The sequence below is a fragment of the Osmerus eperlanus genome, chromosome 12, assembly GCF_963692335.1.
Source record: "Osmerus eperlanus chromosome 12, fOsmEpe2.1, whole genome shotgun sequence".
In the NCBI taxonomy this organism is placed as follows: domain Eukaryota; kingdom Metazoa; phylum Chordata; class Actinopteri; order Osmeriformes; family Osmeridae; genus Osmerus; species Osmerus eperlanus.
In genome coordinates, this window is record NC_085029.1 from 10,574,501 (window position 1) to 10,585,241 (window position 10,741).

At 49.6% G+C, this 10,741-nt stretch overlaps 1 protein-coding gene across 4 annotated transcripts; it reads left to right on the forward strand.

Annotated features, from left to right (window-relative positions):
• The first annotated feature begins 392 nt into the window (after positions 1–392).
• usp42 (ubiquitin specific peptidase 42) lies at positions 393–10,388 on the forward strand. Of its 4 annotated transcripts, none has more exons than XM_062475003.1 (17): positions 393–516; positions 2,106–2,352; positions 2,909–3,118; positions 3,381–3,491; positions 3,830–3,929; positions 4,629–4,696; positions 4,815–4,885; positions 5,004–5,086; positions 5,223–5,334; positions 5,445–5,585; positions 5,707–5,807; positions 5,908–6,073; positions 6,166–6,801; positions 6,956–8,133; positions 8,281–8,603; positions 8,782–8,891; positions 9,066–10,388. In XM_062475003.1, the coding sequence occupies exons 2-16, from the start codon at positions 2,115–2,117 to the stop codon at positions 8,856–8,858; spliced, it is 3,615 nt and encodes a 1,204-aa protein (XP_062330987.1). In that variant the 5' UTR covers positions 393–516; positions 2,106–2,114; the 3' UTR covers positions 8,859–8,891; positions 9,066–10,388. The 4 variants fall into 4 exon arrangements, with proteins under 4 accessions (XP_062330987.1, XP_062330990.1, XP_062330989.1 ...); XM_062475006.1 differs by having other exon boundaries at positions 8,284–8,603; XM_062475005.1 differs by lacking the exon at positions 393–516 and adding an exon at positions 569–665.
• The last annotated feature ends 353 nt before the right edge of the window (positions 10,389–10,741 follow it).

Genomic DNA, 10,741 nt, shown 5'->3' on the forward strand with positions numbered 1-10,741 from the left:
GAGATTTTTTCTGGAACAAATCTGGGAAAATGTGACCACAAAGTCAACTCATCATATGTTTTCAATTCAAATACAGTTTACTAGAGTATACATTTTTGTAAGAATTAAGATTTAGTTTGAGAACATGTTCTGTAGGAAATTGTAATAAGTACCAACTAATACTAAAATGACTGAAACTAGTCATCTGAACCGGCGTTGCGAAAAAACTACCGGTGTAGTTTTATGTTGCCTATGTCACTCATTAATTAAAACGAATTTTCTGGAAATCGCCGGTTGTCCTACCTAGTACCACTGACATTTTTAAACGAAGTCGAAGTCAGATGTGTACGTGCCATTGAGTCCTGTAAGCACTTTACCCAACGAGCCACAGCGAATCAGGAGTTGCCTTTCAACGTCGATCCCCGGATCTACCCGTGGGGAAATTAGCTACGTCATTGTTCACCGCCGGACACCCGCTAGAAATAAGGAATGGATGTAGGCTACAACGTCTAAAAATGCATTTGTAAAATATTACAGGTAAGAACATTAATGTTGTATAGAATACTATGTATTGTATTTACACAACAGAACCATAACCGTGCATCTAACCTTCAAGGTTTTATTGTAGTTAGCTTACACCGGTTTCCTCACTGAGTGTCATGTCGGAAACCAGCGCTCAACCACCGGTGAATTTTAAATCTCGAGCCCCTCCTTTTAGTTAGCTAGCTAGCTAGATTTCCCTCCGTTGATTTCTAAATGATATGTCCAGGTTTCAGTGCTATCGCAAAACTAAACTTTAACACAACCTTTACGGGTATAGAACGGGGAATGGTAGCTAGCTTGAATCATTGCGTATCAGCCGCACATTATTGTTGCACAATGCTAACCGCAATTGCTGCACCATGTTTCGGCAGTATTGTTACGCTCGCCGTTACCATGGCGTTTGTTCTTACCACGCGCGCACTTGTCTGAATCAAACATTCTGAAGTGTGCTCAAGAAAGACAGCAATATTTCGGTTCACTCTCTACATTCTTATATGAATACTAAAGTTGTAATCAAGCTATTACCAATATCTGAATTGCGTGTTCGAGGCCTATCTCATCTGCTAAAGCCTCCGCTAGTGCTAGTGAGCCATACTGCCAGGAGTGGGAGGGACCAGTTGCCTTAAACGTGTGTAAAGTCAAGTCACTTGTCTTTGAACTTCGCTAGTTGCAAACGGCTAATTACAGTAGCGCTTAGAATTGTTTGTTTGTTTTCCGATTTCGAGGAGAAAACATAATCATTAATGTTAATTGATTGCACTTAAGATGTATTGCTTTTGTATATTTAATTCTATTCTAATCCCACTTAGTACTGCTAGTTTATGTACCCTTAGCATAGATAGTCCACATATTTAAATTTTAGGTATATGTTTATTGTATGCACCTTCCTGCCAAAGCAAATTCCTTGTCTGTGCAAATTTTCATGGCGAATAAATCCCATTCTGATTCTGATTATCCGTCTTGAATTAGTTATATTGGCTTGGCCCATCTCGTTTCAGTTTGGTCGTCTAGCTAGCAGGAAGACCGATCTGCTTAGCTAACTCCAAACTGAAACTAAATGGGCCAAGCTCCGCTGCCAGGGAACTTTCATGCTTGCCGCTTTAACAGCTGGGAATTTGCAGATGTAACTGTAAGCTACACACGTACGTCTTTTGTTAACCTTGGCTCTTACTGTAGGCCTTGGTGTTGGCTTTAAGCACACTGTAATCAATTAATCTGAATACTCGTCAATTAATGGTGTATTAAATAAGTTGTAAAATGCCAAATGCGCGCTTTCCCGATGTCTTTGTTTTTCACTGTGAAATATGCAAATCCAAGGCTAAACTTGTATACCATGCCTCTAGGCGAGTACACTAACTGCACTAATCTCTGCTTTTGACGTCATTCACAATGCTTAGCACTGAAATTTGAGTTTTTGACCTCACTCAGCAGGCCATGTCTGAAATATTTGCTTGTCATGTTAAGTCTGAAGTCAAATGTCAGACACATGGATTGTTACCATGTGTCATGGGTGCTCTGTTTGCATAACCATGTAAATCTGTTGACTTTCCAAATGTAATATCTATGTGTGTCACCTTCAACAGCAATGAACAATGACCATAGTTGACAGATCTTCAGAGAAGTCTGACCTGGAGTCAGTGGGGTGCAAGCGCTCCCCGTTCCCCAGCGGCGACGCAGGGATGGACGGCAGCTGCTCCAGCTGGGGAGGGGGACCCTCGCCCAGTGACCCACCCAGGGTGAAGGCTGGGGCAGGGGGCTGCCTAGGACCCACTCCTGGGGCAACCGTGTACAGCAACACGCCCCACTCTGGGGACAGGCCCAAGGAACAAGGTAAAGGCCTGTGGGTTACCTTGACTAGATATGTGCTCACTCTCCTTTTGAATATGGAACAACTTTAGGAATCTGCATTTGGCTGGAAATCTGTTTTTGTGCCAGCTTACTATAGTTGCATACTGCTCAAAGGAAAATTTACTCGGAGCTAGGCAAAAAAATTATGTTTTTTTTGCTTCAGTGTAGCTAAATCTTCTGCGACAGTGCATAGTTGGTCCATGCCCAGCCATGCCTCGTGTCTTCTTTCCTTTTTGTCCCTTACTGACTGAACAGGTTTCCTGAGTGTTGTTCCTTACAGCTTCTATGTAGTAACTCTTCCTGTTATGTAGCCATTTTGTGTTAAAGGACTTAGGACTGTAATACATCACCTTACGTTGCCTGTAGAGGTGACATGAATCATCAGGCTTTTCTCTGTTTGGCCAATTTCCACGACAAGTTACCAAGATACACACCAGGCGCGATTCATCTATTCAGTAATGAAAAAAATGAATGCATGAACGAACGCATAAAAGTAATTTGTCATCATTGTTGCTGTGTTGTTCCTTGTTGTGTGCAGCGGTGCTCACCAGTGGAGACGGCATTGCCCCGCCCCAGAAGGTTCTGTTCTCCCCAGACCGCCTCAGCCTGAAGTGGAACCAGGTCCATCGCATCGGGGCAGGCCTGCAGAACCTCGGCAACACCTGCTTCCTCAACTCGGCCATGCAGTGTCTCACCTACACCGCCCCGCTCACCAACTACATGCTGTCCAGGGAGCACTCCAAGACATGTACGTGAGCTCGCACTGCTTTTGATCTCAGCACCGCAATGTCATTCAAACTGTTTTGTTGGAGTCACTCACTCGTTGATCAAGATTGTCACCGTTTTTTTTATGTCGCTGCCAATGTTTATGTTGAAAATCTGTGTTTGGATCTGCGTGATTGTGTCTCTTGCGGTTAATGCTGTTTTGTTTTACAGAACCACTTAGAGGTTGACTAGTAGTGGAGAGCCCTAACTTAGCTCTCCTTTTGTCTGTGTGTGTGTGTGTGTAGGTCACGAGCCAGGCTTCTGTATGATGTGTACCATGCAGAACCACATCACCCAGGTGTTTGCTAACTCTGGAAACGTCATCAAGCCCATCGGCGTTCTCAACGAGCTCAAACGTGAGTGGCACCCCTCTTGGAAAGGGTGTCTGGCAAACAGCTATCCCTTCAAAACATGATAGGTGGCGCTGTCCAGCCCCCCACTACACTTTGTTTTTTGGAGGGAAAACTTTCCCTCCAAGTTTTCACAGGACTTCTCACATGATTAGGCACAGTATTTTTGGAACAAAGAAGTAGATGGTTTGAATTCAGCAATAAATACCAACTGGCAAATTAACAACCAAATCCAAACTCCAATGTTCGTTGTTGTTTCGGTGGGTGTTTGCTCCAGTGTAGCCCCTAATTCCATCCTCTTGTGGAACTGGTTTACTCATCGTTTTCTCCCTCCTATCCAACAGGGATTGCCAAGCATTTCCGCTACGGGAGCCAAGAGGATGCCCATGAGTTCCTACGCTACACTGTGGATGCTATGCAAAAGTCCTGCCTACCTGGAACCAAGTAGGTGCCCACTTATCTGGAACCTCATTTACAGACACAGCTAGAAAAGTGCGATTCAGCAAATACATGCCGTCACACAACGACAGGCGCGTTCCACCCGTGACGTAGCAACGTACTCGCAGTCACCGTGTCATTCGTCAGTTCTGTTTAGTGTTCAGACACAACCAGGAAGTAGTCACACATCTGAATGTAATCTCGCCTCCTACCACCCAGTGAGACTGTTGATAGATGGATAAGGTGGAGGGCATCCCTGAACACAGTACCCTGAAAACAGACTAGATAAGGAACCTCTGGTGCCAGGCAGATTTCTTACTCTTACAACAGGTTGCCTCTCTCAGTAATTACTCCTGCTCTATTTCCCCTGCAGTATCTTCTCTTTTGCTTTCACGCTCTCTCTTTCTTGCTCTCTCCTTTTCAAAAGGCTGTTATGATTCAGTGTTTTGGTTAATTTCTCTTGGTTAGGGACGCCGTGGTGGACTATAGCGCATAACACGAAAGCTAACACGACCTAACTCAGGGGCCCTGGTTTGATTGGGACCCAGGCCGCTTCCCGCATGTCTTCTCTCTCAGTGTCTTTCTCCCTGCTCCCTCTCCACAACTGTCTCTATAAACAGCGTTGACAAAAGTCTTTTCGTAGATCTTCAGCATCTAGTTATTGTTTGATGTGTAATTCTTGAAATCGTTTTCCTCCCGCTCCAGGCTTGACAGGCAGACGCAGGCAACTAGTTTCATCCATCAAGTTTTTGGGGGATATCTAAGGTCAAGAGGTTAGTACTCGTGAGCTCTTTATGGAGCTAAGCATTTACTGTCTCTTTTGGCTAACCCCATCATTTGAGCAAGCGAACCAAACAGCAGGCTTGACAGTTGGTTCTCACCTCTTCACAGTAAAATGTTTAAACTGCAAAGCAGTCTCTGACACCTTCGATCCCTACCTGGACGTCGCCCTGGAGGTTAAGGTAACTGTCCACCACCCGATGCTTCAGCCTAAACCTGACAACGAGATTGTTAGAGAGAAGTGTCTTGGAGTGTGTGTGTGTGTGAGCATTTCTTGTGTGTCTGTGTTCCCCCCTGCAGACTGCTCCCAGCATCACCAAGGCCCTGGAACAGTTTGTGAAGCCAGAGCAGCTGGATGGGGAGAATGCCTACAAATGCACCAAGTGAGCTCATTCAACAACCGTGAAGTCTTTTAGATGTTTGTCCTGATTCCTTTAGACGTTGTAAATGGTCACGCTCGACCCGCTGTTGTGAGTGTTTAACTGAGCCCAGAGTGTGTGTGTGTGTGGTGGCCTGCAGGTGTAAGAAGATGGTCCCTGCCTCCAAGAGATTCACCATCCACCGTAGCTCCAACGTCCTCACCATCTCACTCAAGCGCTTCGCCAACTTCAACGGGGGCAAGATCGCAAAGGTACCAGACAAGCACTCACAAGCTCTGCTCTCCCGTGTCCACGCCCAGTTGTGGTTGTGTGTGTGTGTGTGTTTCACGCGGTAACCCCCATCCCTCTCCCCCTCTGGCAGGACGTGCGGTACCCAGAGTACCTGGACCTGCGCCCCTTCATGTCCCAGAGCCACGGGGAGCCCCAGGTCTATGCCCTCTACGCCGTGCTGGTCCACTCTGGGTTCAGCTGCCATGCCGGACACTACTTCTGCTACATCAAGGTGACACACACACACGCATGCTCTCAGAACTGAACTGACATAGCAGTAGTATTTATATCAGAGATGTGTGTGTGTGTGTGTGTAACACAGCTCTTCCCGTCCCTCTCTCTCCCTCTCTCAGGCCAGTAACGGGCAGTGGTATCAGATGAACGACTCCACGGTGGCCGTCAGTGACATCCGCTCGGTCCTGAACCAGCAGGCCTACGTTCTCTTCTACATCAGGTACCCGTCGCCGCTCTGCTGGCCCAGAGGTCGGCCAGGCAGCATGCGTGACCCCCCCCCCCCCCTGTCTGTGTCCTGACCACATTGTCGTGCTCCTCAGGTCCCCCGAGCTGAAGAACGGGGGAGATTACGGCCACCCGAACCGCAACACCGGCCAGTCGTCCCCGAGGCCGCCCGTCCTCACCCCGCGCCTCAACACCGCGCCCCGGCACACGCACGCCTCCGCCGGCTTCATCGGCCCGCAGCTGCCCCCTCACATGTCAAAGGTAGGGGGCGGTGTACACATGGTCATACACACGCACGCGCAGACGTGCACACAGCTGTAATGAATCCGTGTCACGTGTTTGGGTTTCCTCAGAACACCCTCCTCATGAACGGGAACGGCTCTCTAAGGGACCACCCGTCTGGCTCCAAGCCCAGCACCAGCACTGGAGGCCCGGGCAAGAGCGCCCAGGGACTCCTCGCATCCTCTTCCTCATCCTCCTCTCTCTCCCGGCCCACTGGGATCCCGGAGCCCGCAAAGCGCCAGAAGCTCTCCTTCTTCATTGGCCAGGGCAAGCAGATTCGCCCCTCCTCCTCCTCCTCAGGCTCGTCCTCCTACTACGCCCAGCCTTCCTCTGCCCACTCTACCTCAGACCCCTCGTCCGCTCAGCACCCGCCTCGTGTCAACGGGGCCCCGGCCGGTAACGGGAGTCAGGGGGGCGGCGGCGCGGCCTTCTTGGTGCCCTACGAACACGAATCGTCGGAGGAGTCGGACCAGGAGGGCGCTGGCCACGAGAACGGCCTGGGTAAGGCCCACGTCAACAGCAGGAATGGGGGAGGGCCCGTGTACGGCCCCGCCCCCCGGCCCCAGCCGCCCTCCAAGACCTCCGGGGAGGCGGGTCAGCACCACCACAACGGGAGCGCCAGTAACGGGAGCCCAGCCTCCAATGGCGTGCCCAAGCCCAGCCAGAACGGTCACCACAAGGTCAACGGAGACCAGATCCCCGAGAAGGTCAGAGAGATCCACTTGAATCATCTTTTGTTTACTTTCTTCTAACCAGCTACACTGATAATAAAAGAAGAGCCTTAAAGTGTTGATTTCAAACATTGCACGATGGTACATGTGTTTAACGGTCCCCTTATTCATTTGTTTGTGTGCTTTGCAGGTGACTGAAAATGGCCATGGAGTCCTGTCCAGTGTGGCTGCCAGCACGGTGAATGGCCAAGAGTCCCACCATAGTCAGACCACCCCCCCCCAGACCAAGCCCCATGTCCTGAGTGAAGGACTCCCCTCTCCCGCACCCGAGAGACCCGCCTCCATTAACGACATAAGGGCTACCCCTCCCTCGGTCCCCACACCCCCTGCTGCTAGCACTCCATCCTCATTGGCCGCGGCCACTAAGACTGACGCTGTAACCGACGCCTCCATGGAGGCTGCCTCCTCCTCTTTCCTTTCAGCTCCCGCCATCTCCCCAGCCTCGTCCCAACCTCTTGGCCCACCCGTCTCCCAGCCTCCCCTAGGCCCGGCGCCGGAGCCCAAGGCCTCTGTGCCGGCCCCCGCCACACACGGGGAGCACGGGGCTGGGGACAAGGCCAAGGAGCTCCCGAAGCCCCCCCACAGCAATGGGCTGGGGGGGAGAGGAGACGGCAAGCCCAGCTCCAAGGAGGAGAGACGCTCATCCAGGGACAGAGACAGACCGTTCACCTCAGACAGAGACCGGGAGAAAGACCGCCTCTACTCCTCCGACAGGGAGCGAGAGCGGGACCGGGACCGAGACAGAGAGCGCTACCCCAGGGACAGAAGCCGGGACCAGGACCGAGACACAGACCGCTACCGCTACCGGAGGGACCACAGGTCGTACCGGGACCGCTCGTCCAGCCGGGACCGGCACCACCGGGACTGGGATTGGGAGCGGCGGTGGGAGCGGACGGGCCACCACCCTCGGGACTGCGACCGAGACCGCTGCTCTCACCACTACCACCAGCGCCCACGGGAGGAGCGAGACCGGGAGAGGAGGGAGCACAGGTACCACGCCCACCGAGACGACCCGCACGGCCGCCGGAGGAGCAGGGAGGAGGGCAGGGAGAGGGGCGAGGGCAGGGAGAGGGACTACCTCGCCAAGCAAGAGCAGACCTCCCTGCCCCATCAGAGCTCCAGCAGGACCACCCACTCCCCCCCGCACCCCTCCACCCCCCTGGGGGGTTCGGCCCTGAGCAGCGAGGACCCGGGGAGGAGCAGGGGCGCCGAGCGGGAGGAGAGCTCAGAGGAACGGCTTGCCAAGAAACACAAGAAGAGCAAGAAGAAGAAGAAGTCTAAGGATAAAGAGAGGCACCGTAAGCAAAGGTTGGTGTAAACACAGACTGAACATCCACACACCTCCTTTTGATCGGGTTGTAATACCAGAGCAGGGTTTTTTTCATTCCTATTTACTGACTGACCCCTTTTCCTCTTTCCTTTACTTTCCGCACCTCCCTCCCCCCCCCCCTCCAGCAGCTCTGACGTGGAGTCCTCCGACCGGGGCGAGGGCGGCTCCTCCTCTAAACACAAGAAGAAGAAGAAGAGAAAGAGGCGAAGGCACGACACGGAGAGCGAGTCGGAGAGGTCGGGGGTCGAGAGCCGCTCGACCCAGAGTTCCGAGGGGCAGCGGGGCCACAAGGAGAGGGCGGGCCACAAGCGCCAGCACGACAACCCGGGGAAACGCCGCCGACTTGATGATGATGATGACGTCTATGAGGGCCACCTGTCGTCTCGCCACCCGTCCCCCTCGGCCCCAGCCAGCAGCGGGACACATCACCATCTGAATGGACACACAGGTACAGGAGAGACGGCAGCCATTTAGCATGCGCTGTATGCTTGAAACAATCTGGCGGAATGACCAAATGACCACACCTGATCCATGTATGGTTGAGCGTTGTGGCTGTAGCATTGCCATGACTCATGATGATACCTGTACATTTGCTCACTGATTGGTCAACGTGTTGTGCATCTTAGGTAACGGTTTCAGTCGACCCAGCGGAGACTCCCATGGAAGTTCTACCAACAACATGTACTCGGACATGAGACACTGAGACAGTCTCCTCTCCTCTCGCTAATAGAACAATGTAAGTGACTGTTACTGTTGCTAACCTGTGATGGATAATTATCTTCAGTAATAATGGTTGTTGAAGAAAGGCGGCTGTTCATTGGTTGTTCGGACTTGCTGTTAGTGTTGACGTAAGTAATTTCCTTCTGAATGTCTGACACTTCTCTCTCTTCTTCCTATTCTCTCCTTTTAGACTTTGAATACTGTACAAAATCAACCTTTTATGGATAATTGAAATTCAGCAGCAAAGGAATGACATCCGCTTATTTGAACGTGGTGCTTAAATCATTGGAGGAATATACTGTATTTTTACCACCTGGAACAGAAATGTTTTAAAGATTCTAGATTCTCTTTTTTTTAAACTGTTTGATTTAGTTTTCTTCTCCTAACTCATTGTTTGACAGTGAACCCTGTCTCTCAATGGCCATTTATGATAAAGAATTAATATATACTTGTACTGTAAAGACACGAAAACAAGGAAACAACTTCAGAAGCCTGGAGCTTGACCATCTCACCTGCTGCTCAGTGGAAGACTCAGGACTTTCAACTTTGACCTTAGTTTGAAAACAAGACTTTAAGTACTTGTAAGGGTCACCTGGTTATAAAAGGAAAAGAAGAAAAAAAAGAAAAAGACATTGAACTGTTAACTGCACGATGTGATGTCATATCTACAAATGTGTTGGAGGAAGGGCCTCGAAAGGCCTCGAGAGATCTGTCCTCCGTCTAAAGAGGAGGAAGACGAAGGAGGGATGGAGAAATGAACTGAAGATGAGCCAAGTGTGGTGGGACTAGACCTTCACCTCCACACACCTGGACAGACATCACCTCCACACACCTGGACAGACATCACCTCCACACACCTGGACAGACATCACCTCCACACACCTGGACAGACATCACCTCCACACACATCCAGACAGGAATTTTTTTCTTCTCTCTAAAGCCTAAGATCTTTCAAGCCTCTTACAAGGTGTTTCTTTGTCTTTCCCTTTATTCTATCACATTTGAACTATTCTTTACTTTAAATCTCATTATTCGAGCATTCAAAAAAAGCATAAATGTTGATCATGTTAATACATAACGACTGTGGAACCTTTCGTGTTTTGCTTTTTAAAGAAATTCCGTTTTCTTTTTCTTTTCATAACGTCCATAAGAAAGAATACTGTGAATTTGATTTTTGAACTGTAGTATCAGTTATCTTTTATACATAAGTAACAGTCCTGTATCAGGAGAACCAATAGAGAACCGCTTTTTCTGTTGTCATATTGGGTTTTTAGATGATTCCGATGCGGTCTTGCAGCCTCTGTTCTGTGGACATACAGGGAGTCAGGTGGGGGGAGGGGGGGCCCTGGCGGTTTGCTCTTTTTTTCTACATTTTCAAAGACAAAAAAAAAAGCTGAAGGCAGTAATGTTAAACCTTTAGTTCTTCAATAGCATGTCAGATTTATACATTGTACACGTATGTTGAAAAAAAAAAAGCCTTAAAAATACAGTTGTTAATGCCAGAAATTGTAACTCTATCTCTCCCTATATATATTTATCACTTTGTTTACAAGCTAGTTTGTTTGTATGAGTGCAGAGGGGGAGGATGATGGAGATGGAGGCATGCATCTTGGAATAGTGGGAACAAGTGTCTGTGTGGGTTGGTGTTTTTGTGCAGCTGCTCACCACTGTGCTGAGACCGTTTCCACAGGAGTGATTGAACTTGTTCTGTGAACGCTTGACTCTGACTGACTGGATTCAGGGCTTGTGTAATATATTGGTGGAGTCATGTTTATTGTTTTCTAAATACTCCCTTGTTGTGACTGAATGGGTCTGGACAGGAAAAGCTTGATTCTTACTGCTAATCCACTTCACTCAGTATTGAAA